The sequence below is a fragment of the Gossypium hirsutum genome, chromosome A08 (assembly GCF_007990345.1).
Source record: "Gossypium hirsutum isolate 1008001.06 chromosome A08, Gossypium_hirsutum_v2.1, whole genome shotgun sequence".
Lineage (NCBI taxonomy): Eukaryota > Viridiplantae > Streptophyta > Magnoliopsida > Malvales > Malvaceae > Gossypium > Gossypium hirsutum.
The window spans coordinates 112,458,167-112,485,393 of record NC_053431.1 but is presented as its reverse complement, the minus strand read 5'-3'; the positions used below and the strand labels follow the sequence as shown (position 1 = coordinate 112,485,393).

The window sequence follows — 27,227 nt, the reverse complement described above, 5'->3', positions numbered from 1 at the left end:
TTATAAAATAAAATAAAATTTTTTACATTACTTTAGAAATAGGTAATATTAAGACTACCTCATATACTACTAAATGTAAACACTATTGACAATGCAAGATTATGAAGAACGTAATTTCAAAATTTGAGATTATCACTAGGAATATAAGTTTTTTGAATGAAATATTCCTAAAATCTAATTTTGTATTATTGTTGTAGTTGAAAAATAATTTGGAAAAGTTTGATTCATAAAAAAACAATTTTAGGAATGATTAAGTGTTCAATACTGTTTTCAAATAGTGCTATACAAATATTTTGTTTTAGACATAATATTTGAAAATAAAAAATTAATTAATTTAAATGATATTTAAATAAATTAATAATATATGAAATATGAAAAAATTAAATACTTTTTGAACAATTGATATAAATTATATGTAATATATTACCAAGCATACCGATTCCACCATAGCAATGTCCATTTCTGAAAATCAGAAGCGAATGTGAAGAGAGACTAAAATTCTAGATTAAAATTTTAAACTTTGTTTTGTTTAGGTATTGAGGAATTGAGCATAGAGATCTATTTAAGTGCTTTTGGGTTCCCGCAAGATGAAAAATAATTATGTGGGTTGAAGATTTGTTGATGGCTTTTTTGGGTCACTTCTTTTGTGGAGGTTATGTTTCAAATTTATAAGGTATGGTTCTCTAATGTAACATATTAGGGATAATTAGATATCATGCATAACAACACATTACTCCCCTTAGGCTCAACATATTTCCTTAGAATTATCATAGTGCGGTGAGCGTGGACTGAACCCACCAAACTTATACTTCAAGACACTTTTTAATGTTCAAATCAATGAGAGAGTAAGAAAAAAAAGGTTAAAGATAATAAAAATGAAACAACATGAGAAAGATAAACTCTTGTAAGGGATAATATCTCTGGTCCTAGTGCTTGGTTCGAGCTTGATTCTTACTGGTTGTTGATTTAAAAGTGTTTTCACGTTACACTAAATTGGATTTATCATAGTGTTTGACAATTAGTATATTTATTCTTATTTACATCATGATATAATCATACTTATCTGGGTTTTTTTTTAATATTTATATTTTCTCAATTAACTCTTAAAAATTATGTTATCAATGTACTTTTAATTAAAATAAGTTAAAAAAAACACGTGTAAATACATCAAATGCCAACTTGTTGAGAGGAGTTAGGTAAGACATAAGGTTTTGGTTGATGTTTTGATTTCGCAAACGTATTTTCTATAATTAATTTCTAACTATATTGACATATATTCTATGAGCTTATAAATTGTATTTACACCAACTATTTATCAAAGTATTCCCTCGAATGAGAGACAAAACCTTTAAATGAAATAATACCCTTTTGTTGAGGTTGAAGACCTAACTTCCTTCAACACATAGTGTTTTATTATTCAAAAGGGAATTGCATTAACAAGATTGTGATTTTCTTTAATGGGTGTGTGGCAATGGAAATTAGGCAAATGTGTGTTGGGTTAAGGTTAGGGCGAAAACTTTTTGTGGGATTTGTGGGGTAGTCATTAGGAATTGGTAGATTATAATTCAAACTTTTTTCCTTAATAAATAATTTTAATTTCATAAAATGTATAATCAATTCGATTGAATTAATTAACTTATAACAAATATATTATTTTTAATATTTAAAAATACTTCAATATATAATATATTCGAATTTTGAATCAATTTCTGAGTTGGAAAATTCACTTATTTATCAATCAATATATTAAAAAAAAACCAATTAAATGGATTTTGAATTTTTGGGTTGTCGGCTTTGAATGCATAAATAACAACGTAGGAGGTGGAATGGCCACATTTTTCATCATTGATGAAATTGACAAAATAAGGATCCTATGACGGTTTTAAAATGATCAAATAGTTGTATTTTCTAAAATATGAAATTAGTTTATACAAAACAAATTTAATTGATGAATTCGAGGGTGAAGTCAATCAACTCTTTAATCAAACTATAATGAAAGCTGTTCAAGTCGTTAATTATTTCACATCAAAAGCTGTTCCAAGTTGTTAATTATTTCAATACGCATACACTTTTTTCCCCTCCAATATTATCAAAAATTATCATTTTAGTTTTTAAATTTATTTTTTTTCAAAACACTTTAAATTAAATGAAAAAAATTTAATATTGGTTAATTTTACTGATACGGTATGCACATAGATTATTACATGAATGACATGTTAATATTTAATTAATTTTTTAAAATTTAAAACTTATTAAAAATATTTTTTTATAACTTTTATACTTTTTAATTAATTTTAATTTTAAAAATATTTCTATAAATTTTTAAATTTTTAGATTTTAAAAATTAATTAAATGTTAATGTATCATTCACGTGATAATTTATATATACGTCATATTAACAAAATTAAAAAGTACTAATTTTTCTATCAATTTTTGAGTGATTTAACAAAAAATGTAATTTTAAAAAGTAATTTTTTTTATAAAATTAGAAATTCCTATTTAATAACCTTAATTTTGGTATTTGATTTCGAGGGGCCAAAAACATTCACCAAATCCGTAATCTTTTTACTACTTGCAAAGAAATCTATATAAAATTTTCTTTTACTACTTCCAGCAAATATCTATAACTATGTAACTATATATTAAAGTAGTGACCAAACCATGCCTTTATTAACACTTTGTGAGATTTTAAAATAGTGGTATAATTTCAGTTTTAGTCCTTAAAATATGCTAAAATTTTAAATATATATTTGTATATACCTCTGATATGTGGCACACCCATCATGCCTCTTTTCTTCCTTTTTTTTTCATTTTATAAAATGGTTTATTTTCAATTTTGATCCTTCTAATATGCTTTAAATTAAGATTCAATCATTATACTTTAATTTTTAAATATGAATTTTTATATTTTTATAATATAATTAATTAATTCAAATAATTAATATAGTTAACTTTTCAATTAGAATGTTACATGATTATATATAATTTGAAAGTAGATTTTTAAATTTAAAACATAAAGGGATTAAATTCTTGAAAATAGAAGTAGGATGACAAAATTTCAAATGTACAAAGTATAGAGACTTAGAGTCATGATTGTTTGAATAGGCTCGATTGACCAGAGTATCGGTCCAGAGAGAGATTAGATCAATTAAGTCGTAAACTAGTACAAACCGATTAAATTAAGCTAAAAATGAATTGAGCTATATTTTATATTTATAATTTTTAATGATTTATTTAATTGAATTGTACAACCAATTTTACCATAATTTAAAAACTTTATTTTAATTTTCAAATTTTAATTTTATAATTTTACATAATTAAATAACCAACCCAGTAAACCATACTGGTCGTTAACCAAGTGTAAGGTGAAATAACATTTTAATATTATCAGTTAAAGTCTAGAAGGATAAAATTTAGAAAAAAAGTAAATTTCACATGATTTACAGGTTAAGTGAAATGATTACTTATGCAGTTTCTTTTTTTAAATTTATCATTCATAAAATCAAGCTATAATTTAAAGATTAAATTTGAAATTAGTGTGAAGTGAACTGTTGAATGAATTTTGATTTGAAATTTTTTTATTAAAAGAAAAAAACATAATGGTTAATTTGATTTTTAAATTATATCTATTTTTCATTTTAATATTTAATTTTTTAGATTAGTATTTAAATTATCATTCCGTTACTTGTTTCAATTCATTTTTTGTAATGGTATTAAAAAACCGTTTGTCACGTAATGTCAATAAGAATATGTTACGTGGCATCTTTCAACAAATTACAATTGTCATGTGACACTTAAATTTATTTAAAATAAAAACATTGACCCACTATTGACCGAACATTGACTGACGTTGACAGATGTTGTTTTTATATTATATATGATTTATTTATATTATTAAAAAATATATTATATATAATATTAAAAAATAAAAAAGAAGAGTGTCGTGATGCTTTCTAATAGCATCACGTGGACAGTTAATAGTCGATCAACAACCGATCAATGGTGGATTAATGTTTTTATTTTAAATAAACTTAAGTGTATGTGACAAATTGTACTTGGCTGAAAGGTGCCACATGACATATTATTATTGGAGTCACGTGGCAACCTATTTTTTTAACACTTTTAAAAAAAAGGGCTGAACTGGTTAATTAAGTACTAATCTGGCATAAAAAAAAAGTTCAGGTCACGAAGTGAGAAAATAAATATAATTGAAGGGTCAAATTCAGGAATAAGCTAAAAAAAATGAAATAGTGGAGTAAAGGCGGAAGTAGACTAGTAGACAGAGGAGAGGCGTATTAGCCCATTGTTTAAGAACGTCCAGGGAACTTTATAATTAGGAAAATAATATGCATTATGATGAAAATATAATTGTATAGAAAATACAGAAATGGCAGCCAACTATTATTAATAATTAGTCTAATCCATATAGTATTTGATTATGAAGATCAAAGACCCTTCGCCAACACTCAAGATAAACTTTCTAAAACAATCTCTTTTCCTCGTCTAAAACCAAAAACCACCATAGCCATGGCGGTGATGTCAAAGCAAGATCCATCACCAGCTTTTGTAGAAACGGTACAAGAAATCATGAGACTTTACAGATCACTTCCACCAAGGCCTTCAATTGAAGACGTTGCAGCAGCCAAATCCGTTCTCAAAACTGTAGAAAATGAAGAAAAAATAAAGCTTGAGGAGATCTCAATGGAACAACCACCTGAAGATGTCCCTGAGGAACTCTTCTCCGTTCTGCAACAGGTGAGGAAGACCATGGTGTTGTTTCAGAGCCACCAACAAAAAAAAGAGGCCCTTTACTTGGTTGAAGCTGACAAGATGTTTGAGACGTTTGATGGGTTGATTCAAAGGGCGTCTTTGCTGGTTTCTGGGGATACCCAAGATGAAAAGGTGACTACTTTTAGGGAACAAGTAAGGAAATTTGATAGAGAAGCTGTTATCAGTGATGACAGTTTGGTGAAGAGAAAGGAAGATGGTGATTTGGATAAAGATGATGTAAAGGGTTTGGTTAGAAGTTCTTCTTCAAAGGCTTCTTTCTTTTCAGGTAAACCATGAAATTTCTTATTATTTTGTTGGGAATATTTGTTTCTTGTGAAATTTTGTGCCTTATATATTCAATTTTGAGAATATAGTTTAAACAGGTTCATGTGTTTTTCACAGTTCAACTTATTGTTGCATGTTTTAATATGATGAAATGAAAGGAGCTATTATGGTCATTTCAACTTATTGTTTTTCTTCCTATGCTGCTATTAAGAGTCTGAAAATGAAATCTGTATATATAGAAGAAACTAGAATTCTGATGACGATTCATTTTCAAGTAATATTTTGTCTTGGTTGAATTGAGAAGCTGGGATTTGGCTCTTTAGAAGGAAAGTTTCTGGATTTCATCAATTTAGCTGATCATATTATAATTCCAGCTCTAGTGCTTTTCCTGTGTCATTCTATATATATGTCTTATATGGATTAAAATTCATGAGTCTGCAAGATAGGTAGATATAATTGATAGGCCATGAAAATGTATTCTTAAAGTAAGGCTTTTGGTGTATTTGCAGGTGAAAATAGCAGTGAAAAACTAAACCTAATGAAGACAGCAGCGCTTATAGAAAATACTGCTAAAACAGGAGGGATAGTTCTTGATCTTAGAGGCAAGTTGATGGACCAGATAGAGTGGCTCCCTGTATCAATTGGGAAATTAAAGGATGTGAGCGAATTGGACTTATCCGAAAACCGTATCATGGCGCTACCACCCTCCATTGGTGGCCTTCAAGCCTTGACAAAGCTTGATCTTCACTCGAACCAACTTATAAACCTTCCTGATTCGGTTGGGGAACTTGTGAATCTAATAGAGCTTGATCTCCGTGCGAACAGGTTAAAGTCGCTGCCTGCTACTTTTGGGAACTTGACAAACCTCATGAATCTAGATTTGAGTTCAAATGAGTTCACCCATTTGCCTGAGACAATTGGAAATTTAACGTCTTTGAGGAGACTAATTGTTGAAACAAATGAGCTTGAAGAACTTCCATACACAATAGGAAATTGCTCCTTACTTTCGGAGCTAAGATTAGATTTTAATCAGATAAAGGCTCTTCCTGAGGCTGTTGGGAAGCTTGAACGCTTGGAGATTCTCACTGCACATTATAACAGGCTCAAAGGGTTGCCGACAACAATGGGCAACCTCTCCAATCTAAAGGAGCTCGACGTAAGCTTCAACGAGATTGAGTTCATTCCTGAGAACCTCTGTTTTGCAGTAAGTCTCAGAAAATTGAATGTTGGGAAGAACTTTGCAGATTTAAGAGCCTTACCAAGATCAATTGGAAACCTTGAGATGCTTGAAGAGTTGGACATAAGTGACAACCAGATCAGAGTTTTACCCGATTCTTTCAGATTATTGTCGAAATTGAGAGTTTTCCGAGCTGATGAGACTCCCTTGGAAGTTCCACCAAGAGAAGTAATCAAATTGGGTGCTCAGGTAATGCTAATCTGGCTACAAATTTAACTTGCTGGGACCTTTCCTGTTTGATTTCTTATGAGCTACTAACTCATTCAACTTCTTTCTACATTAGGCTGTTGTTGAGTTCATGGCTGATCTTGTTGCCAAGAGGGATACCAAGGCAGCACCACCAAAGAAGGAGAAGGGTTTTTGGTTCAGGATTTGCTCGATTTGTTGGCCGTTCCGGACCGCAAATACAGACGACAACATGTAACCAATGAATTACTACTACAGTTTTTTCTTTTTAGCCCCTTGTAAATATCTCAAAAATGTTTTGGTTTCTTGTCAAGATGTGTGTGTGTGTGTGTTTTTATGCCAGTTCCATTACTTTGTAAATTATTCGTGAGATTGGTGAGCTTTTCTGCAAAGTCCAAAATCCTGATTGCTTGCAAGTGTTTTCAGATTCAAGTGAAGTGAAAAACTTACAATTGTAAATCTTTTGGCATCTATTCTACAGCATCCAAATTCTACTTTTAGTATAAATTTTGCTTCTAAATGCATCTGTCCTATGTCTGTTGTACAAAGGAACTGAGTGAGGCATGAAAAAACATGTGAACAGTTGGAATAGAATTTAGCCACCAAGAACAAATATACATATAAAAAAGGGAATATTTATTTTTAAATAATTTGTTTAGTTGTTCCATGTGGTTTCTTCTATTCTTAAATAAAAGAACTTTTTTTATTTTAACTACCGAAAAAGGTTACATCTTTTTGGTCTCCAAGGTAGTTTAAGCACTCGTCAAAACGCAATTTTTCCTTTCCTAAACCCTTCAAAAAATCCTCATTAAAACACAATTTTTACTTTCCTAAACCCTTAAAATCTGATTAAAAATCCCAGGACAACTATTTTTATTTTTTTTGTGCATAAACTTTGAGAAAAATGTCAATATTATCAAAAGTTGACTAATTAATGAGCTTTCCTAAAACAGGAAAAGTTTCAAAACGTAAAAAAAGAAAATAAAAAACAGTGGGTGTCAGCTGCAACTTGGCTGGTTTTCTAAAAGTTGTAAACTTGTTTGCGAAGAATTTTCTGGAAAAAGCCATTTCTTTCTTCTTCCTTCCATTAATTGTCTTGTTACTCAAGGTAGAAACCATAGGGTAGGGAGCCAGCTTTTAGAACATCGCAAGTGTGGAACAGGTTGATTTGCATGCAAAAGAATCCATGATATTGGGAGCAGTTAATTGCTTGTATTTGTTGTAAAAAGGAAATGAAGGAGCCCCCAAAGCGTTTCAATGGGATACCTTCTTGGAATAACATAATGTTACCGTATGTGACTCTTCCATGATGTAAATGTTTATTTAAGAACAATGAATGATAATGTCAAAATATGAGAAAAAAAAACTGATATCACCACTGAAAGCAGCCATGAGCCATCGCCCCAAAATCATAGAACATTCAAGGACAACAAATATAAGAAAATTTGTTCTGGCTAGAATGATGGGTTCTTTTTTTATGGAACTGTTGTTAAAATACATTAATTGATACAAAAATCTTAGTAGAAATTATTTTGCTTGGTTGAGTTTCATAAATTGGTATTATCTTACGGAGAATAGATGCCAAATCCTTTGTTCATTTTATTTCTTCTTACCAATTTAAAAAGAATAATCTAGAAGGATATTCCTCTGCTTCTGGACCTTTCCTTTCATGCAGTGGCGAATCTACGGGGCTGGCAGGGCCCGGCCCCTCTAAAATGTAAAATTATTATTTAGGCTTTTGAGATTTTTTTAAATATTTTAAATTAGTAAAGGTAAAATTACACTTTGACTCCTCTAAAATTATAAAAAATTAATTTAATCATTTAAAAATTATAAAGATATAGGATATAAAAAATTAAAATTTCATCCGACCTCCCTAAAAAATTATTTTGGCTTTGCCCCTACTTTCATATTGTTTTTAGTAAAGTTAATTATAGGGATAATGTATTATTTATCTTTTAATTGCGCTCAATTATTACTTTTTGTATCAATTTAATATCTAAAGTTACCGATCATGTATCATTTATCCTGGCTATTAACAATTTCTTGATTACTATTTTTTGTCAAATAAATTAAAAAACAGAAAGTAGGTGAAAAATAAAAAAAAAATACAGTAAATTTTTTCAAAGAATCTCAAAAATTATTAAAAATCAGAAAAATATATAAAATTCCCAAAAATAAAATACAAAATAAAAAGAAAATCTCAAGAAAAAATAGAAAAAAAGCACAAAATAATAAAGATATATAAATACATATTAATATAAACACTAAATTTATCTTTATTCCTTATAAAAATATGAATTATTTATATGTTAATTTATCTTATATATCATTTACTATTATTTTATTTATAATATTTTAATTGTATACTATAAATTATTAGTATTTTAATCGTATACTATAAATTCTTCATTACTATATTTATCTCTATGCTATTAATTAGTTACGAAATATTAATTATACATCATATATTATTAGGTTATATTTACACGAGAGTTGGTTGATTTTTGCTAGGTAAATACACATAGATATATAGTAAGTTAGTACCGGGATCAAGTGATTATTACAGGTAAAAAACAGAGATGAATATCAAGAATTTGTTTACGCAATTTAAAATTTGTGTACGTTTGTGAGTTTTACTCGAGAGTTGATTCACTATACTTCAATTAATACAAGTTGTGATTTAAGTCTCATTTATCAAGTAACTGTTGGGAAATGTATTCATATTGTAGTAAACATGTAATTATTTTCTATGTATTTGAACGATGAATAAATAAATAAATAAAATTAATTTCACATTTTACTATTATATCTTTTGTGTTTCTATCTATTATGTTTTGTATACATAGCGAAATTATAACAAGTAAATATTAGCTCATTGATTGTCTAAGTTCAAACTAATGATAAGTGAAACTATAAGAAAGTTTATATTGCGAGAAAGATAACTTATTTCAATAGGTAATCTAAATAAGTCTGTAATCCCGTAAAAGAATCAAAGTGAGCATTTGATTCAAATACTCGAAAGGATTATTATGTCCTCTAAAATTCCAATTATAGAGATGACTAGTCTTAGATACCAAAGCAGTTGACTTCACGGATAGAGACATAAATGTACTACTCATTAGAAGGATGATACGTTAAACTGGATCAAATTTGAATTAATTTTGATTCCACTTGTGACGTTCATAGTGTAACTTACATAAATCCTGAGTTAGTCGCTGATCATGCATATGTGACTCATTTGCTTTGATATAAGTGATGTTTATGCTCTAAAAATGATTGAACCGATAGTCGGTATGTTGAGTACATGACTTGTGTATGACATAACTTTACTAGTAACAATAGAACTCATAACTCTATTAAAGAGTTAATGATATCCTCTTAATGCCATTGTGTGGATTGGTAAATATGGAATATGGTCATGGGTTGCTTGTTCTTGAATGAGTAATTTATCACAGGTATTAGTTGACAGTGATCATATTAATCATTAAGAAGACGCAATGGTGACAATAAGATAAAACGAGATTGTATTAAGTGAACGGATTTAACTCAAAGGAATTAAGGATATTATATGAGGTTAACACACACATGGTAATGTCATTAAACAAAATAGTTATGGATAAATTGCTTTCGTATAGAGTATACAATAAGGAGTTTTCAATCATGGTACTTCTTTTAGACTAACTCCATGATTAAGTAAATTGCGAATTATTAGAACAATGCTTCTGAATATAGTTGCAATTAATCAAACATAATTATATATGTCCGATTGGTCCATCCACTAGCTCAACAAAAGCTTGACCGGACTGCATTTGAATTAGAAAAAATTCTCTAACTTTGGAAATAATTTAATTGAGGTTGATTTATTCGCTATGGAATTAAATTAGATGGTCGTGAGAATTAGTTCAACTAAAGAATTTAATTAAAGAATTTTCTTGAAAAAATAATTTGAAAAATCTCAGTGATTTTTTAGAAAGTTAATTTTGATCAAATAAAATTAAATTAATTAAAATAAATATGATATTTTTGAAAATTAATTTTCAAGTTAAACAATTGGTCCAATGGGTAATTGAACTTGAAAATTGGACCTGAAATTGAAAATTAAAACTGAGAATAAAAACTCAAGACTGCAACCCAAAAACTGGTTGAACCGGGTCCTGTGTATGAAATTGGGTCAACAATCTAACTAATGGCTGGACCGGATTGCTTGGGTCGTCACTGGCCAAAATCGAACTAGTCAATCCCATTCGGGCAAATCAACGAAGTTCGAGATGCTGGGGGAGTCACGCCGGTGATTGCAATGGAAAAATTAGTCTCCTAGTGGGACTTCACCAAGTAACTTGATTTCAAATTAACTTTTACAAAGGTAATATTTTTTTAATGAATTTAATATTAAATTTAGCTTAATATTTATTTAGGTACTAATATGATATATTGAATTTAATTTAATATTTATCTAGATAATATTTTATTAATTTAATATTAATATAAAATATTGAATTTAATTTAATATTTATCTATATAGTATTTTATTAATTTACTATTAATATGAAATATTAAATTAAATTAAATATGAGATATTTAATATAAACTCTCTCTATATAAAAAGAACACGAGTCATTATTCTCATACACTTGAATTTAAGAAAAATTGTAGAGAGAAAATTCTCTAAAGAAATTATTTCAAAAATTTTTTAAAGATATTTTTGTTATTTACAACTTGACTCAAGAAGTTTAGTGAAATTACAAATTGCTCCACTGGTAATTTTGTAAAAATCTTTTTGATTTGAAATGAGTCTGACACTCGGCAGGCATGAACTTGAAGATGGTAGAGAAGACTACTTAGTCGAAGTATTCATCCTAAATGAATCATAAAGATACGATTTTAATAAAGTGTTTATTATTTTATATAGCACAATCGAGTTCTTGTTTTTAGAAAAAATTAAAACTATAATTTTCCCTTAAATCTACATTTTGTTGTTTTTTGAACTTGATTTTTCAATAGTAACACCCTCGCTCGTATACTCTAAACATGTTCACTCTCTTGAAAGACTTTCCCTTCGGAAGCTTAGATGCAAACTAAGTGACTCACTTAAGCTTACTTTACAACTTTTGCACTCAAATTGATTGTTCCTTAATCAACAAATGAAGTGCTCCCTCTGTATATTCTTACTTAATATAAGTTGTGCATATATACAAGTCATATAGCTTGATAAGTTACAATTAATTAAATCTCATTCTCACGTAGACATCCATATTCAATTATTTTTATAATGGTTGAGATATTAATCACTCACCATGGTCTAATCTTTTAAATAAATAAATTTGGATTGCATTAAAAGAATTTGATTTTGATCATTGTTTGAATTGATATTAGCAATCATAGCATCACAACAAGCCATAAGCATTCACCAAAGTCTACAAAATTAAAAGGGTTAAATCATTATTTGAGGTTTGAACTTTATAATTTTTTTATATTGGGGTTTGAACTTTTTTTTTTGTTTAAGTTAGGTCATAAACTTGACAATTGTTTCCATATTAGGACCTGGACTTGGCAACTTTTCCCATATTAGGGCTTAAACCATTTTTTTGTCCAAATTAGGCCTTGAACATGACAAATGTTCCCATATTGGGACCTATAGCAATTGTTTTCACATTTAGGCCTGAACTTTAGGGTTTTTAAGGACTAACTTGGATAAAAAAAATTGAAGTCCCAATGTGAAAACATTTGCCAAGTTCAAGACCTAATTTAGAAAAAAAAATTTCAAACCCCAATGTGAGAATAATTGTCAAGTTCAGAACCTAACTTAGACAAAAAAATTTCAGGCCTTAATATAAAAAAAATTATCAAATTCAAATCTCAAATGTGATTCAACCCAAACTAAAGCCCATAAAATTTTGGATAAAAAATATGCATATTCAAATAAGACAAGTTTTATCCAATTTTCAGCTATGCTCCAAGTTACAACTAACGTAGTAGTTGAAAGACAAAACTAACACTAACAATCTCCTCATTTAAACAAAACTTTTAATCTTCACAAAGAAAGGATTAGTCATCGAATCACTCCTCGTTAATCCTTTGATTAATTATGATTATACTCAAGTCTTCAACTATTAATAAAGCAAACATTGAATAGCATTGATAATTTAAAAAACAAAGTAAGATAATATCTTTAAAATAATTTTAATTAATAAACATCGAATTTGATTTGATCAATAATGAGTCGAGCTCAAGTCCAGCTTAAATTTCCAAACTCACAAGTTCAAATATCTTAATACTAGATTTGAATAGCTTGCGTTTAATAAACATTTTACTTATAATATATTTTTAATTATTAAATTATTATTTTATCTATTATACATATAGATTTAAAACTTAAATCTTATTTTGTTTCACGTTGGTTGAAGTTAGAATTTTTTATTAAAAGGTGAAATAAAATTAAAAATCCTTTAAGTTCAAAGCATGGATCTTATATTTTAAAGAAAACTTAAATTTGAATTGTGAATTTTTTTTAGAATGATTGAGAAAATATTTGAAGCAAAGAGAACTAAAGTCACTTGCTATCCCTTCAATTTGCGTCTATTTACCACACTACTTCCTCTCAAAAATTAGACATTCACTTTTACCCTCAAAACCAAATCTCCAAAATCATATCTTGAAGTAGGTGAACTATTTTGCTAAATCACTAAGTCATATGCATCTCTACTTGTCATATGTGGGGTTTGCCTCGCATTTTTTGATAAATCAGAGAAGAAGTAGAATCGATGTCACAACGAGGAAGAACACAACATCGCAACGAACGACGTCCCAACGAGGCAATATGCCACGTCACAACATGGTGATGTATATTCAACTTGATTAGTCTAAGAATATTTTAATCATATTAGGACTTTAGTATTAATCTATTTAAAAGGGTCTTTGTAACATTGTTTAGAGGTTGACAGAATATCTCTAATGTAAAATTTGATGAAGAGTTTTGGAAGTATTTTTGAGAGAGCTTTGTATTCAAGTTTTGGTTTTTGCCCATTTAGGTTATTTTATCATCTTGTACTCTTCGTTTATTTTCTTATTAAGTGAAGCCTTCTTTGCCCGTAATTTTTTTTATTCTTTTTAAATGAGTTTTTTCATATAAATATTTGTATTTGTTCTTCTTTACTTTTACTATCTCATTGTTTATATAGATCAATCCTCAACACCACCATTAATAAGGGGTGGATGGGTGTGATACCAATTATAGTTTACTCTTCTTGTTACTAATTTTCCTTTTAACTTTGTATTTCTCCTGCTGCTAATAGGTTTTTAAGTATTAAATTTGAGTTGGAATAACTCAATTATAATTTAAGTGAAACTCAAGTTTAAAAATTATTATTCAAATACACTAGAGTTAAGTATTGAGTCATGAATTTTGAATTAAACTTAATCTTACCGCTATTCGTACTAAACTCGATTAAACCTTTATTGGCTTGTTTCAAAACTTAAATTATTGATGGTTAGAATATCCAATTTAAATGCAGAGAAAAGTCAAGAAAAGTACAACAGAGCGGTCCCCTTGTGTCTTAGCATGCTTATCTATGGACCTGTTATGGTTCTCTGGAGAGAGACTTCCAGTTCTTGTAAGAACTCTTGCCCATACTTTCATGGACAACTCTTGTTCAGACAATAAAGTCTTTTGTCTTTCCCTCTCTTTTCATTTTTTCTTATTTGTATAGTCCAATATCATTTTCCACTTTTCACTTCTTTTTTATTTCTCAATACACAGGTTGTTCTTTGTTCATGCATTTGCTGCTCTTCATTCCTACAAATCAGTTTAGTCTACAAGAACAAAAAAAAAAAAAAAAGTTAGTCCTGATTTGCTAAAGAATAATGAACTTTCTATTTCAATACACAACTAAAATGTTGTGTGATGAAAGGGACATGACTTGGCCATCTTTTTCTTCTTTTCTCCCTTTTTTTTTCATTTAGGTGTTATGATAGTGATTTAACTTAGGATATCTAACTATATTGAAGCAAACAGAGAGAGACGGGAATTAAGCTTTTCATTGGCCCTAAAACCAGCCAGTATTAATTACATGTAGCTGAAAATGAAAATAATAGCAGATACACACAACAAAGTCACAAGGTTCAGTCACATTCACTCCCCCAAAGCTCAACTATAATAATGCAAGGGGAAACAGGACCACCAGCAAAAATAAAATAAAAAGTTATGGTTCTGCAAATAATTATAAAAGAAGAGCCCAAGAATGATCATTTTGACAAATGGAAATGGTTCTTCATTAACTTGCTATTTTCCCATGAGAAAGGGGCGTGTGGCTGAGTGCAACACTCACGCGCATGCTATGTTTTACACTAAAAAGCAAAGCTACATTGAGAGAGAGGGGGGTTTGGGGTGTGGGGTTCAGAGTTTCTGGCTTTCTGCCCCAAACTTGATCTTGATGTACCACCAATAGAAAAGGAAGTTTACCCATCACCAGTTACGATGCAAGTTAAATCTTTTATGGGATTAAATGAGTAAGCAAAGGTGAAAGTGAAAGATAGTTTTCATTGCCTTATATTCAGTCATTCAGTTGGCTGAGTATTTATTAACATTCTATCAATCACTATATCATTTAGTGGATGATATGTAAATATAACTTTTAACTTTCTATAAAGTCGATGGCATGCGATAACCCTGAGATAATTTTCTCACCAAATTTTTCAGGACCAAAAGAAAAGTAATTTTCACCGATCCGAACTGTTAAAGCAAAGAATAGAAATCTCCTTTGACACCAATTTCTTAATTTCACCAAAAGGAGAGAAAGTCACTAAGTCAGTTTCTTTTCTTTAATCTGTTGATAAGGAGAAACTGAAAGGATTCAGTTGACAATTACCCCCTAAGATGAACCGATAAGGAAAATAGTTGAAAAAGGAAACGTATTTTAACAACTTCTACTTTCTCTTATCTTTGTCCATTCTAAACTTAATCTTCTCTCTCTCTCTCTCTTTCTCTCTCTCTCTCTCTCTCTCTCTCTCTCCATTTCATATGCAAATTGATTAGGTATGTGTTTGCCTCACTTCGTAAGGCTTCAAATAAATTTCTTTGGTTATCAAGTGCTCTCAAGCTTTCTATTTTTGTTTGCATACATCCATTTTATCATCATCTTGTATGGTTCTCTAAGAAAGTTTCCAAATTGGGAACCAAGTATTTTGTTGTTATACATACACTCCTTTCTCATCATTTCCCTTTCTGTTTCATTGTTAACTGTTATAATCTTCATTATAGTCCATTCTGATTCCACTTTCTGAGTTTTTGCAGTTACTAAATTTCTTGTTTCTTACTTTTTCTGGACATGGTAAGAATGGGAGAAGGATTGGTGCTATCTGTTTTGAAGGCAGTGAACTATTAGGATCCTCCAAAAGAGAGTTTACCCTCTGCCTGATTTTACAATGCCAGTTCCTCTTGCTCCATATCCAACACCTTCAGGGTCATATACTCCTCCTGCGAATGGTATCTTGTTCTTCCCTGCAACAGATTTATCTTGAAACAATGTGAATTCTATTATTGTTTAGTTGCTGTGATGAAAGAATGACCTTCTTAAGAAACTTTGATTAGCTGCAACAGCTAAAGCCATAGGAATAGCAAATCTAAATAGATTTATTGATATCTGAACTATGGAAGAATAGGTTGCTGCTTTCCCTTTTCTGATGTGCATGTTGCCAGGATATGAATAGTGCATTAGGGTATAAATGAATGGTTCAAGTTTAGTTTTCAAACACTAGTTTGCTTTCCGACAGGCTTGGTCTCATCATAATATGAACCTATCTTTCTAAATCAACAAAAAGTTACTATGTTTCTTTATCCATTATCAACTGATATTGTAGCCAAATCTATGTGAGCAGGGGCTCAAAGCCAGCTTGTATGTTCTGGATGCCGAAATCTATTAATGTATCCAGCTGGAGCAACCTCTGTGTGTTGTGCTGTTTGCAATGCAATAACAGCTGTGCCACCTCCTGGTACATCATCTGCTATTCACTTCATACCCTGAATCTTTCTTCTGTTTTAAGTTATTCTTATATCTGTCAAACGAAAAAATGTTAATCGAAAGTTAGAAATTACAGGAACAGAAATGGCCCAGTTAGTTTGTGGAGGCTGCCATACCTTATTGATGTACATTCGTGGAGCCACAAGTGTTCAATGTTCATGCTGTCACACTGTCAATTTGGCCTTGGAAGGTATGCCTAACAAGTTATGATGTTCCCTAAATTCAACAATGTGGGTTCGTAAACCTGGTCGATTAAGCTTCCAGTTTTTACAGCAAATCAGGTGGCACATGTAAATTGTGGGAACTGCAGGATGCTACTAATGTACCAGTATGGAGCAAGATCTGTAAAATGTGCAGTTTGCAATTTTGTCACATCAGTTGGGGTCAGTTAACTGTTTAACAACCATACAAAGGGATTACACAGTTTGTTCATCTTGCGTCTGTTTGAAATTTGTTTCATTGAATGATGCAGGGATCAGCAAGTGGTGCAGCAGAACAGAAGTTCAACAACACCTAAATTTAACTTCACAGTTGAGATTAAAATTCTAGTTTACAACTTTGGTTTTGCATATTACAAATATCCTCTTCTATTGCACCCCTCAGCAACATAGAGGAAATCAAATCCTTGCATTGTATAGAGTTGTTCTTTCTTTTCCTTTTTTGCTTGCGTGGCCAATTACTGAATAAGCAGTTTGACTTTTTGTTTTTTGTTTTTAGAGTTGTTTTTAGAGTTGAACAATCATTTATCATATGATAAGATAAACTTCATTTTCATTTACTGTGCTATGTATGAGTGGCATTAAATACACGGCATTGAAGTTTATCTCTAGTACTTTTTTTTCCTTTTTTCCGACTTAATTGTCAATGCTCTAAACGTTCTTTCAATGTCATTCAGGTTTTATCAGATACATTGAATTTTGGGGACCATATAGAATTTTCGTTTAAAATTTAAGTTATTTTTTTAAAAAAAATTGTATTGGAATTAAAGGGATTGTAGCTTTAAAATTTTTATGGCACCTACTAATCTATGGCAAGGTATAATTTTTTTGTTCAACATAAGATTATGTTCTAAGGTAGTTTCTGCTATACTGGTAAATGTTTAGTTTTTTTTGGTATTATGTGTTTTGATGTACGGTTTAACTTTATTTATATTTTAAATATTTTTAATATATATTATAATTTAAATTATGGGACATGAAAAATTGAATTACGTAAAAAAATATATTTATAAAAAATTGGTATAAATAATGAGACCTTCATTGATGGAAAGTATAAATATTAAATTTTATAAAGGTTATGGTTCAAATATTATTATGTATGCATATTTTTTTTATTTCTCTATATAAAAGATATAAAATAACAATAATAACCTTAAAATAATGTAATTTATTTTATAAAGTAAAAGGATTTTCATTATTATTCAACTAAGTTGGTTCCAGTTGACTCGTAATACCGACTTAGTTAAGTACTTAATATATACTAAATTATGGCATACCCACAATGTGAGAAAAAAATTATTATGTAACAAATCTATAAAAAAAATTTAATATAAAAGCCAAATGTGACTTCTATTGAAATGATAAAGTTGAAGTAATGAAGATTTTAAGCTCTTCGTTTTAAATCTCATCATTTGAAAGTATTTTTTTAAATTATATGTAAAAAGATAAAAATACTCTCAATCACAGCTGAGTTAGGATCTAGTTGAGGGTGACACTTAGGGATAACAATTGAGCAGGGCAAGGGAGGATGTTACTAAATCCACCACCACTCCATACTTGGCATGCTCTACTTAACCATTCATCCTACTCCATTACAAATATATCATATTGAAAGCCACTACCATTTCCATAGATGTTAGATGTATCCATCGCTATCCGCTCTATTTTAATTTAATTTTTGCTACTTATCTTTAATTTTTGCTACATAAAATATATGAGTTCTTTCTACAACACATTATTACACTTTTACCCTTTTAATAGTTATATATATAAGGGTAAAATGATAATTTTATATAGTACTAGGAGGAGAGAGTTAAGTAATTATCATAATCACTCCATACCCACTATTAAAAAAAAATATCTACTTTATCCTGTCCCGCATCCACTTTTCAAAAATAAATTTATTCCATTTGAAGTGAATCAGATTCATCAATCAGTTTGATTTTTAACATCCTTAATTATACCAACTCAATCAAAATTTTAAATAATAAAATATATATATGCTCAAATACGTACATTAACATATTTATATGAACTTATTAATTTTAAAATTATTTATTATGTTCAATAGATTATATTTTATTTTTAAAATTAATTATAAAAGATAATAACAATGAGATAAAAATATTTTTAATAATTAGTTTTATATTAATCAATATGAATTAATATGCATCGGTATAGACGAAAACACACCAATATAATTAGTAACAACCAAAATGCAAAATTTGCATTGAAGTGAAAATTAAAATTAATTGACATAACCTTCAAACTTTACAAAAAACTTATTTTAGCTTTTTTTTTCTTTTTTTTCTTTTCTTTTTTTTTTCCTTCTTTTAACTTTTAAATTTACATTCTTTTGTCAAATCAACTCAAAATAGATGAAAAAGTTAATGTTAGTTAACTTTGTTGACGTGAAATACATGTAGATTGTCATGTAGATGACACATAAGTATTTAATTATTTTTAAAAAAATTAAATGATATTAAAAAATTATAATTTTATAATTTATTTACTAATTTTAATGATTTTAATTTTTAAAAATAATTTTTATAAATTTTTTTGAATTTTTAAATTTGAAAAAATTAATTAAATATTAATGTATCATCCACATACTAATCCATGTCTATGCAATATCACTTAATTTAAAAGATATTAATTTTTTTATTTATTTTAAGATAATTTAACAAAAATGTAAATTTAAAACTAAAAAAAATTAAATGAAAGACTAATTTTTTTTTTAAATTTAACAGCTAAAAAAGTTATTTTGCCTGGTTTATTACCAAAACAGGTTCCGACCGTGTTGTTACGAGATTCCTTGTTACTTTTCCCCATAAAGATTAAATACTCGTGATGCTAAATTATCAGCCCAACTGCTCGAAATTATCCTGGATTCTTTCAACTATACTCTGACTGCTCTCTCTAGGTTGATGTTTATCTTATATATTAAGTTTTATTTTTATCAACAACTCGCTCGAAATATATAGATAGGTAGCTGGCTCAATAGGTCCAACGTGGCAAAACTCCACGGCACTGCATGCAGGACGCGTGGCTAAAACTTCAACGTGGCAACTTGAACGTTTTTGTTCATAAAGATGGCTGCTGGTTATAATTTCGTGATGATTACTATATTAAAGGAGAAAAACCGAAGGAAAGTGCATCAGATTTCAATCGTTACCGTTTACGGCTAAGTTTGATCGAGAAAAATGATGCACACAATGAAGGAGAAGATTAGCAACATGGCCAGTAGCGCCAAGGAGCATGTCAACATCGGCAAAGCTCAACTTGAAGAAAAGGTACGCAGCTTCCTCTTTCCTTATTTTTCACCATAAAAGAAATAAAGAATGAAGGTCGTGTGTTTTATGGTATTTAATTAATTGGAGTGCAGTTGGAGAAAGCACCGGCTTCTACAGAAGAAGAGAAGGAGTTGGCTCATGAGCGTAAAAAAGCCAAGGAAGCTCGAGCAAAGATGGAGTTGCATCAGGATAAGGTCAAGCACATACAGGAGAAAATGAGGGCTAAACAACCCCAATATCTCCATGGCTATGGCTATGACCTGGATCATGACCCAACACTTGAAAGGGATGAAACCACCGCTCCTCCCTATCATCATACAGCGCATCCCCCAACTCACGGCCATCACTAGTATTAATAAGGTTGACCACTCATGGCCATGGCAACACTATCTGTGTTTTAGCCTCTTGTTCCATTTGCAGTTCCTCTTATGACGTTTATCTGTAATAACAATGTTCACTGAAATAGTAATTCAACCACTCATCCATCTTTTCTTTTCTTTTTTTTTCCTATAATAGTCTCAATAAAGTAATTAAATGAGAATATATATATATTAGATCATTCAACAAACCACTTATACAAAATGCCTTCATCTAGTGTTTCTAGCCAATATCCTCTTTAGAAACCACTTTACGTACATGATACTGATACAGTGAAATGAAGCTTATTACCATTAGTACAGAAGTTAAGAACCAAAGGGAAAAAAATATAATCAAAAGAAGTTGATTGGTACTACGCACGCATTTGATGCAAGACTTCACAAAGAAAAACAAACCAACAATCATATCCATTGTAATCTTCCTTGGTACTCTACACACTGCTGGATTTTACCATCATGTGACATGACTTGGGTCTTCACATTGGCTACTCTCGTATTATACTTCACTTGGAACTTGGGGAATGCCTTCTCATTTTCTGCATTAGCTGACCCTGATGTTTGTGGCAAAACTTCATCCAAGAACTCATCCGCTACGTCTCCAGCTTCATCTATCCTAAGACGCTTTGCATACCATTTCAGACCCTGCATCCAAAAAATCAATACAGGCTTCATGAATAACATAATGTATATAGTGTAGAATGTAGAGGGCAAAAAGGAGGGGGTGCTTAAACTTGTCACATATTAACCTCTCAGCTCACAATAAGGGATACGCTTAACATGTTCACTTCAGAAAACAAACGAGCATGGGCATGCCTGCCTAAACTAGATTCATTCTTTTGGGCCTAACACAGCATACATTACTCCTTTTATTCCTTGCTGAAACTGGATACGAACTATCTGTTTACTTCAGATATGATTGATCTTAGCAACTCAATTTACATGTCAGCGTGTATAAATACACAACACCTCTATTATTGTCATATTAAGCAAATCATGGGTCAAACAGACAATCGCTCAAGTCTTCCAAGGTAGTAATGTTAGTTTTCTCTCAAGTACTGCTTATGACACATCTAGCTTTCATCAAAATAGAGGAGCCTCTGTCGTCTTAAGAAGACAATAGAGACAGAGAGAACAAATTAGTTGGTATGTGCTTGCACTGTTAAAGACATGCCGATACATGGCACCATATCTACTCAATAGGATTAAAAACACCTGTGGAGATCAGCCTTCATCCCCAAACACAGAAGATCTTGGTACAAATTGATACGTAAGTTCTTCAAAAAGCAAGACAACACACAAGTTTTCAGTAAGATTGGAGGAAGCATTCCCATTTATTTAGTTGGTCAATTGTAACAGGATTCACAGGAATCTGAGGGGAAGAAATGAAAGTCAATCCCAAGTTCAAAGAGAAAAGGGAAAGAATAATCCACTGTTAAAAAATAAGGGAAAGAACATAAATTTAAAGAAAATAAAAAAGATGAAAAGGATTGATAGTAAAAATGCAAGTCAAAGAGGAGGAATGTATTACATGCATTACGATAATTAAACTTAAATATAACATGAACTAGAATGCATCTTCCTGCAATGAGCATCAAACCATCAACTATATCTGGATCTTAGGCCTATCCTTTAAATCTGGATCTTATTGCCTGCTTTATATACACAGTTAACACTCAACTCCATAAGTTCATTAACTTCAACAGCAATCATACAGGTCAATTAATTTCATTGACACTAAACTACATCAACGTTGATTGGAAATGCATGCGGCAGAATTCAGATAACACATCATACACTCAACGGAATGCAAACAAAAAAGAGAATCCATTATCCTTCCATTATACTTGACTAATGGATTCTACCAAGTTAAAAAGTCACAAAAAAAAACCGTTAACAAAATTCTGGAATCTTCATTTGGAAATAGCTTCAAACAAGAACAATATCAACATAACACCAGAAATGGATAAAAATTTAAAATAGAAAATTATAAGGTAGCTTGATAACCATAAGACACATGCAATATCAGCAGTGGACAATTTTAACAATAGAAGCAGAAGTCAGCGACATAAATGAAATCCAGAACAGACCCTTAGAAGAAAGGGGGATTGCACGATTTAACTACAATGTGATCTAGGTTTGCAACTAAATCCAAGATTGGGAATCTAACTGTGGTAGCGTACATGATCAGAAAGGAAACAGCAGCAATAAAACATTTTTGTAGCCCACTTTGCATTCAATTTCAGCACATTATCATATGTGTTCATACGGGAAGAAGATAATGTTGCCTGAAAAATGCCCTCTAGCACATAGTTCCTGTAGTCAATGACATCAAATATTCTGTATATCCAACATACCAAGGGAAAAGGTTATAGTAAATCTTCAAATGCCAGCTAGCCTCAAGCTATTTAGAACCAAATTACACAACTCAAAGATACTTTCTCTCTCTCTATGTTCAGTGATTTGTTCTATCTGGTCTTAATCCCAAACTACTAATAATTACTTTGAACATTGCGTTCCTTTTTTAACCACGCTAAATAGGACAAGCAATAATTAATATCTTAAGCATAAAATCACCTTAATGCTTTCTAATTTTATTACCTAGAAGTCATCTCATAACAAAAAGTAACTACATTTAACATTATAACAATCAACGATACATGAAGAACCCATATCACAAAATTCGTTAAAAAACTTAAAGGGAAAGAGAGAAATTGAGAAGGACCTGGACGCCGCCGTCAGAGGAAGTGCAGGGGAGGAGGAGAGGACCAGGATGGGGACGAGCGGCAGCGACCTGAACAGGGACGCTAAAGCCCCTTCTAGGAAGCCCAGTTTCTTGGAAAACTGGAGGGTTGTTGGGTGTTTGGGAATTGTTTTGAGGGTCATTTTCTTGGTCTTTCACTTCCTGGCCATCGTCTCTGGCAAGGCCCAGCAGCCCCGCTATTCTTCTAAAGAATCGCATAATTAAAGATCAATTGATCACCGATTAGATGAGCTCAGCGGAGCAAATCGAGATTAAAAAAAAAAGAAAAAGAAAAAGGAGAGAGGATGAAATCAAAATTGGATGTGTAGGGTTTGGAAAGAGGGGAAAGAGGGCAAGAGAGAAAGGTAAGGTAGGGGTCCGGTTCGTAGTGGACAGCAAGCTCCAGCACAGGAGACGATGCGCAGAAACGTGATTTATAAACACATCCAGAAGAATTCGTAAGGTCAAACTATCATTATGTATTTAGTTATCAGTAAGGATAATTAAAGAAAATATAAAAATTTTGTTATGAATATTTTATTAAGTATATCTGCATCATGATGAAAATAAAATTTTAATCTACTTTAAATTCTCATAATTATTATAATTAGATCTCTATTTCTTTTATAGTTCTTATATCTATAAATAGAGACTCTGATGAAGCATTGTAATCACCCCTTTTGATCAATAAAGTATATTGTATGTTGCTTTCATATTTTCTTTGTTTTTTATTCTTCCCATCACTTTTATTTTATAACACGTTATCAGCACGATCTTGCTCAAAGTGATAGTTTATTTTATCGACGATTAAATTTATCCTTCATGAATTTCAAAATCTTTGACGGTAAGATGTAAAGTTTTTACAGGAAGTTTTTTTTATTTAATGTTTTATATATGATTATTATTTTTTATTTTTCTTTTATTTTATGTTATCATTATTTTGATTAACTTATTTTACTTTTTGTTCTTAAGGATGGTGAAAGATTTGATATTGTTATCCATATTATCTTATATCTTCTAGTGATGACGATGATATTAAAGATCTTCAGGTATATTTTATTATGTTTTATTTATTGTTTATTATAATTGGAGACTAATCATGACAACATGCATAGATAGATTTTGATTTAAAATCTCATGCATGTTTGCAATGGTGATTATGAAATAAAAAATCTATTGGGATGTTTATAAGTTCGTCCTACAAGATTTGTTGCATTCGCCGAAGTAAATGTAAACATAAAGAAAATAAAAGATATATTCATAGACCACTAAAAGTGGGAACAAAGTAAGAGAACAATGAAAGTTCTCAAGATAACTTTTCAAAGGGTAAAGATAACTTATGTTATCAATGTGATATGAAAGATTATTGGCCACGTATGTGGCGTAAGCTCAAATATTTTGTTTCTGATAATATTCTTTGAGGAATGATATGAAAATATAGTAATGAATTCTATCATTACAGATAGAAAATATTTATCTTATTTGGTATTAAAACAAACAAATATTATCCTAATATTTGATAGTATAAAATTAGTTGAAAGCTCCAGAAGAGCTAATATATCACTATCTAAAAAGTACAAAATTTGTGATGGTTAATGCATTACTTTTAAAAGTTATTTGAAATAGATATCATATTGAGATTGTGAATGAGGAAAATATTATATTTCATATGAATAAAAAGGGGATTGAGTTATTAATTTATAATCTTTATGATATTCTTTTGTCATCATCTTGAAAGCAAAATATTTGATTGTGAAAGATATACTCATAAGTAATAGAATATGTAACGACCCATATTTCACGGGCACCGGAAAAGTGAATTTAGGGCCTCCGTCTTAGGAAAACAAATCCGCAAATATTTATTAAAAATATTTACGAAGTTAGTTATGGGTTGAATTAGATTTTAATTAGGTGAATTTATTTTTAATTAGAAGTAATTAGTAGAAAGGACTAAATTGAGTAGAGCATAAAAGCTTAATCATAGAATAGAGGAAGGGACAAGGGACTAAATTAGTATTTAAACCAAATTAGTGACATGTGTAAGATAGAGAATAAATAGATGTGTATTTAAATTATTAGTACAAATATATGTTATATATATATATATTTACTTATATATTAAGTAAAAGATATTTATTTATTTATTTATTTATTATTATTATAATATTTTATCAAATAATTGAGATAATGACAAATGTGTGGTGATGAATATTTACATGTGTACATGTGTGTATGGATACACATATAGTATTTTTATTTGTTATTATATAGACATTTTATAATTAAATATTAATTAAGTAAATAAAATGAAATAAAGAATAAATAAAATAAAGAAACAAAAGAAAAAGGGAAATAGTTACAGAGAATCAAACGAAATAGAAAGAAAGAAAGAAGAAAAGAAAAGAAAAAGGAGAAATTCAGGTTTTAATGTTTGAAGTTTTAATTGGTAAGTTTAATTAAGCCCTTTTCTTGTGATTTTGATGTTTTTGAAGTCCTAGAGTTGAATACTTTTGAGTTTATGTGGAAATATTGAAAATTAATAGATTTTTGAAAAGGGTTTATGTTGAGCAAATGATGAAATTATGGATTAAATTGATAGAATCATTGATTAGAATTGATTAGATAACTAAATTGTAAATTAGGCTATAAGTTTTGAGTTTATGGGGTAAATTGAAAGAAGTTTGAAATTATGGTAAAATAATGAAAATTTTAAGGTTATATTGAAGTTTTGATGGAAATTGAATAAGAAAATGATGTGAATTGTAAAAAAGGAAGAAGATGAAAATGGTTAGGACAAATTTGAGATTTAGGTAAAAGTTGTATGAAAAGTTATTATTTTATATAAAATATGTGTGTTATTAATTAATTGTACTTATGCTAATTTTCGTAGCAAACAAGAAAACCGAGACGTCGAATACGAAGGGAAAGGAAAAGTGATCGAGGAATAGCTCGAGAAAAATATCGGTTTGTATTATCATAATTCAAGTTATTTCTTATTAAATGTTTAATTTTAATATATGTGTATGGAATTTGAATGTGAGGTAAATATTGATATTTAAGTTGAATGTGAATTAGATTTATTTGATGAATAAATACATGTATGTGAAATTGAATTGTATGATTTAAATTGAATAATGTTGGTATGTATATGAATTTGAAATTGAGATTGAACTATTAATATGATTGAATGGAATTTGAATGATTGTGATCAATTGAAAGTAGAAATGAAGAGAAAATATTTGATTATGTGAATTTGAAATAAATTATGATTGAATTAAGAAATATGTGAGAAAATGTGGTCAAAGTGCAATTGATGTGAATTGACTGAAATAGAGGAAGTAATTCGATACCCTATTAATTAGCCGGGCTTAGCGGATATAGTTGGCATGCCATAGGATTGGAAAAGGCTCAGGGATACTTCGACTTCGAGTCGATGAGACACTTGGTGTGTCATTATTGCTTCGGATAGATTTGATGAGGCGTTGGTCGCCACTTTGCTTCGGCTTAGCCGATAAGACATTGATCGTCACTTATTTGCTTCGAACTATCCGATGAGGCGTTGGTCGCCATTCTGGTCTGTTTGGTTGGATCCGTGTATCCGCCAAAGTTCAAGTCATGTTAATAGTGGAAAATAAGTGAAATTGTAACACCCCTATCCCGTAACCGTCGCCGGAATAGGTAAGGGGCATTACCGGACTTGTAACTCATGTCAGAACAGTAAAATTTTAAACTTTTTCTTGAAATAAAGATCATTCATTTAAATAAGTACTAAGCACAGCCAGAGATAAAATTTAAACTTCACTAAGTAAACATTCAAAAGATGCCATTTTCGCATGGCTTATATACATTAACCAAAAATATTCTTCCGCCACTAGTCTATTCTATACATGCCATAAAATAGTTCTAAACATAACAGTAACAAGCAGTGGATAGTGATAGTGTGACTAGTTGCTGACGATCCCCGAGCCTGTAGCTTCGCAATGAGATCTATAAAACAGAGGAAACAGAGTAAACGGAGTAAGCATTACAATGCTTAGTAAGTTTTAAGCAGTGTCAACAGATAACAATCAAATTATAACATAGTTGTTCGTATTTTTATTTC

General features: G+C 30.0%; 4 protein-coding genes across 7 annotated transcripts; 3 read left to right on the top strand and 1 right to left on the bottom strand.

The window, feature by feature from the left end:
* The first annotated feature begins 4,294 nt into the window (after nucleotides 1–4,294).
* On the top strand, nucleotides 4,295–6,978 carry LOC107920345 (plant intracellular Ras-group-related LRR protein 5). Its single transcript, XM_016850010.2, has 3 exons — nucleotides 4,295–5,056; nucleotides 5,565–6,481; nucleotides 6,576–6,978. Exons 1-3 carry the CDS (start codon nucleotides 4,528–4,530, stop codon nucleotides 6,714–6,716), a joined length of 1,587 nt encoding a protein of 528 aa, XP_016705499.1. The 5' UTR covers nucleotides 4,295–4,527; the 3' UTR covers nucleotides 6,717–6,978.
* Nucleotides 6,979–15,059: 8,081 nt separating this feature from the next.
* On the top strand, nucleotides 15,060–17,271 carry LOC107918760 (protein LOL1). Of its 4 annotated transcripts, none has more exons than XM_016848344.2 (6): nucleotides 15,060–15,512; nucleotides 15,813–15,962; nucleotides 16,355–16,468; nucleotides 16,574–16,687; nucleotides 16,771–16,880; nucleotides 16,970–17,271. In XM_016848344.2, the coding sequence occupies exons 2-6, from the start codon at nucleotides 15,902–15,904 to the stop codon at nucleotides 17,012–17,014; spliced, it is 444 nt and encodes a 147-aa protein (XP_016703833.1). In that variant the 5' UTR covers nucleotides 15,060–15,512; nucleotides 15,813–15,901; the 3' UTR covers nucleotides 17,015–17,271. The 4 variants fall into 4 exon arrangements, with proteins under 4 accessions (XP_016703833.1, XP_016703834.1, XP_016703831.1 ...); XM_016848345.2 differs by having other exon boundaries at nucleotides 15,218–15,512; nucleotides 15,771–15,962; XM_016848346.2 differs by lacking the exon at nucleotides 15,060–15,512 and adding an exon at nucleotides 15,528–15,618.
* Nucleotides 17,272–19,832: 2,561 nt separating this feature from the next.
* LOC107920446 (late embryogenesis abundant protein 6) lies at nucleotides 19,833–20,505 on the top strand. Its single transcript, XM_016850175.2, has 2 exons — nucleotides 19,833–20,008; nucleotides 20,101–20,505. The coding sequence occupies exons 1-2, from the start codon at nucleotides 19,919–19,921 to the stop codon at nucleotides 20,356–20,358; spliced, it is 348 nt and encodes a 115-aa protein (XP_016705664.1). The 5' UTR covers nucleotides 19,833–19,918; the 3' UTR covers nucleotides 20,359–20,505.
* Nucleotides 20,506–20,535: 30 nt separating this feature from the next.
* Nucleotides 20,536–23,636, bottom strand: LOC107920443 (uncharacterized). Its single transcript, XM_016850173.2, has 2 exons — nucleotides 23,108–23,636; nucleotides 20,536–21,027 (listed from the first exon to the last, which is right to left on the bottom strand). Exons 1-2 carry the CDS (start codon nucleotides 23,342–23,344, stop codon nucleotides 20,788–20,790), a joined length of 477 nt encoding a protein of 158 aa, XP_016705662.2. The 5' UTR covers nucleotides 23,345–23,636; the 3' UTR covers nucleotides 20,536–20,787.
* Nucleotides 23,637–27,227: the final 3,591 nt, after the last annotated feature.

Excerpts from the sequence above, each read along its gene's own strand:
- LOC107920345 (XM_016850010.2), top strand. The coding sequence starts at position 4,528 with ATGGCGGTGATGTCAAAGCAAGATCCATCACCAGCTTTTGTAGAAACG. Across the intron at positions 5,057-5,564 it reads AAAGGCTTCTTTCTTTTCAG|GTGAAAATAGCAGTGAAAAA; the intron begins GTAAACCATGAA and ends GTGTATTTGCAG. Across the intron at positions 6,482-6,575 it reads TAATCAAATTGGGTGCTCAG|GCTGTTGTTGAGTTCATGGC; the intron begins GTAATGCTAATC and ends TTTCTACATTAG.
- LOC107918760 (XM_016848344.2), top strand. The coding sequence starts at position 15,902 with ATGCCAGTTCCTCTTGCTCCATATCCAACACCTTCAGGGTCATATACT. Across the intron at positions 15,963-16,354 it reads ATATACTCCTCCTGCGAATG|GGGCTCAAAGCCAGCTTGTA; the intron begins GTATCTTGTTCT and ends CTATGTGAGCAG. Across the intron at positions 16,688-16,770 it reads TGTCAATTTGGCCTTGGAAG|CAAATCAGGTGGCACATGTA; the intron begins GTATGCCTAACA and ends CAGTTTTTACAG.
- LOC107920446 (XM_016850175.2), top strand. The coding sequence starts at position 19,919 with ATGATGCACACAATGAAGGAGAAGATTAGCAACATGGCCAGTAGCGCC. Across the intron at positions 20,009-20,100 it reads AAGCTCAACTTGAAGAAAAG|TTGGAGAAAGCACCGGCTTC; the intron begins GTACGCAGCTTC and ends ATTGGAGTGCAG.
- LOC107920443 (XM_016850173.2), bottom strand. The coding sequence starts at position 23,344 with ATGCGATTCTTTAGAAGAATAGCGGGGCTGCTGGGCCTTGCCAGAGAC. Across the intron at positions 21,028-23,107 it reads CCTCTGACGGCGGCGTCCAG|GGTCTGAAATGGTATGCAAA; the intron begins GTCCTTCTCAAT and ends TTTTGGATGCAG.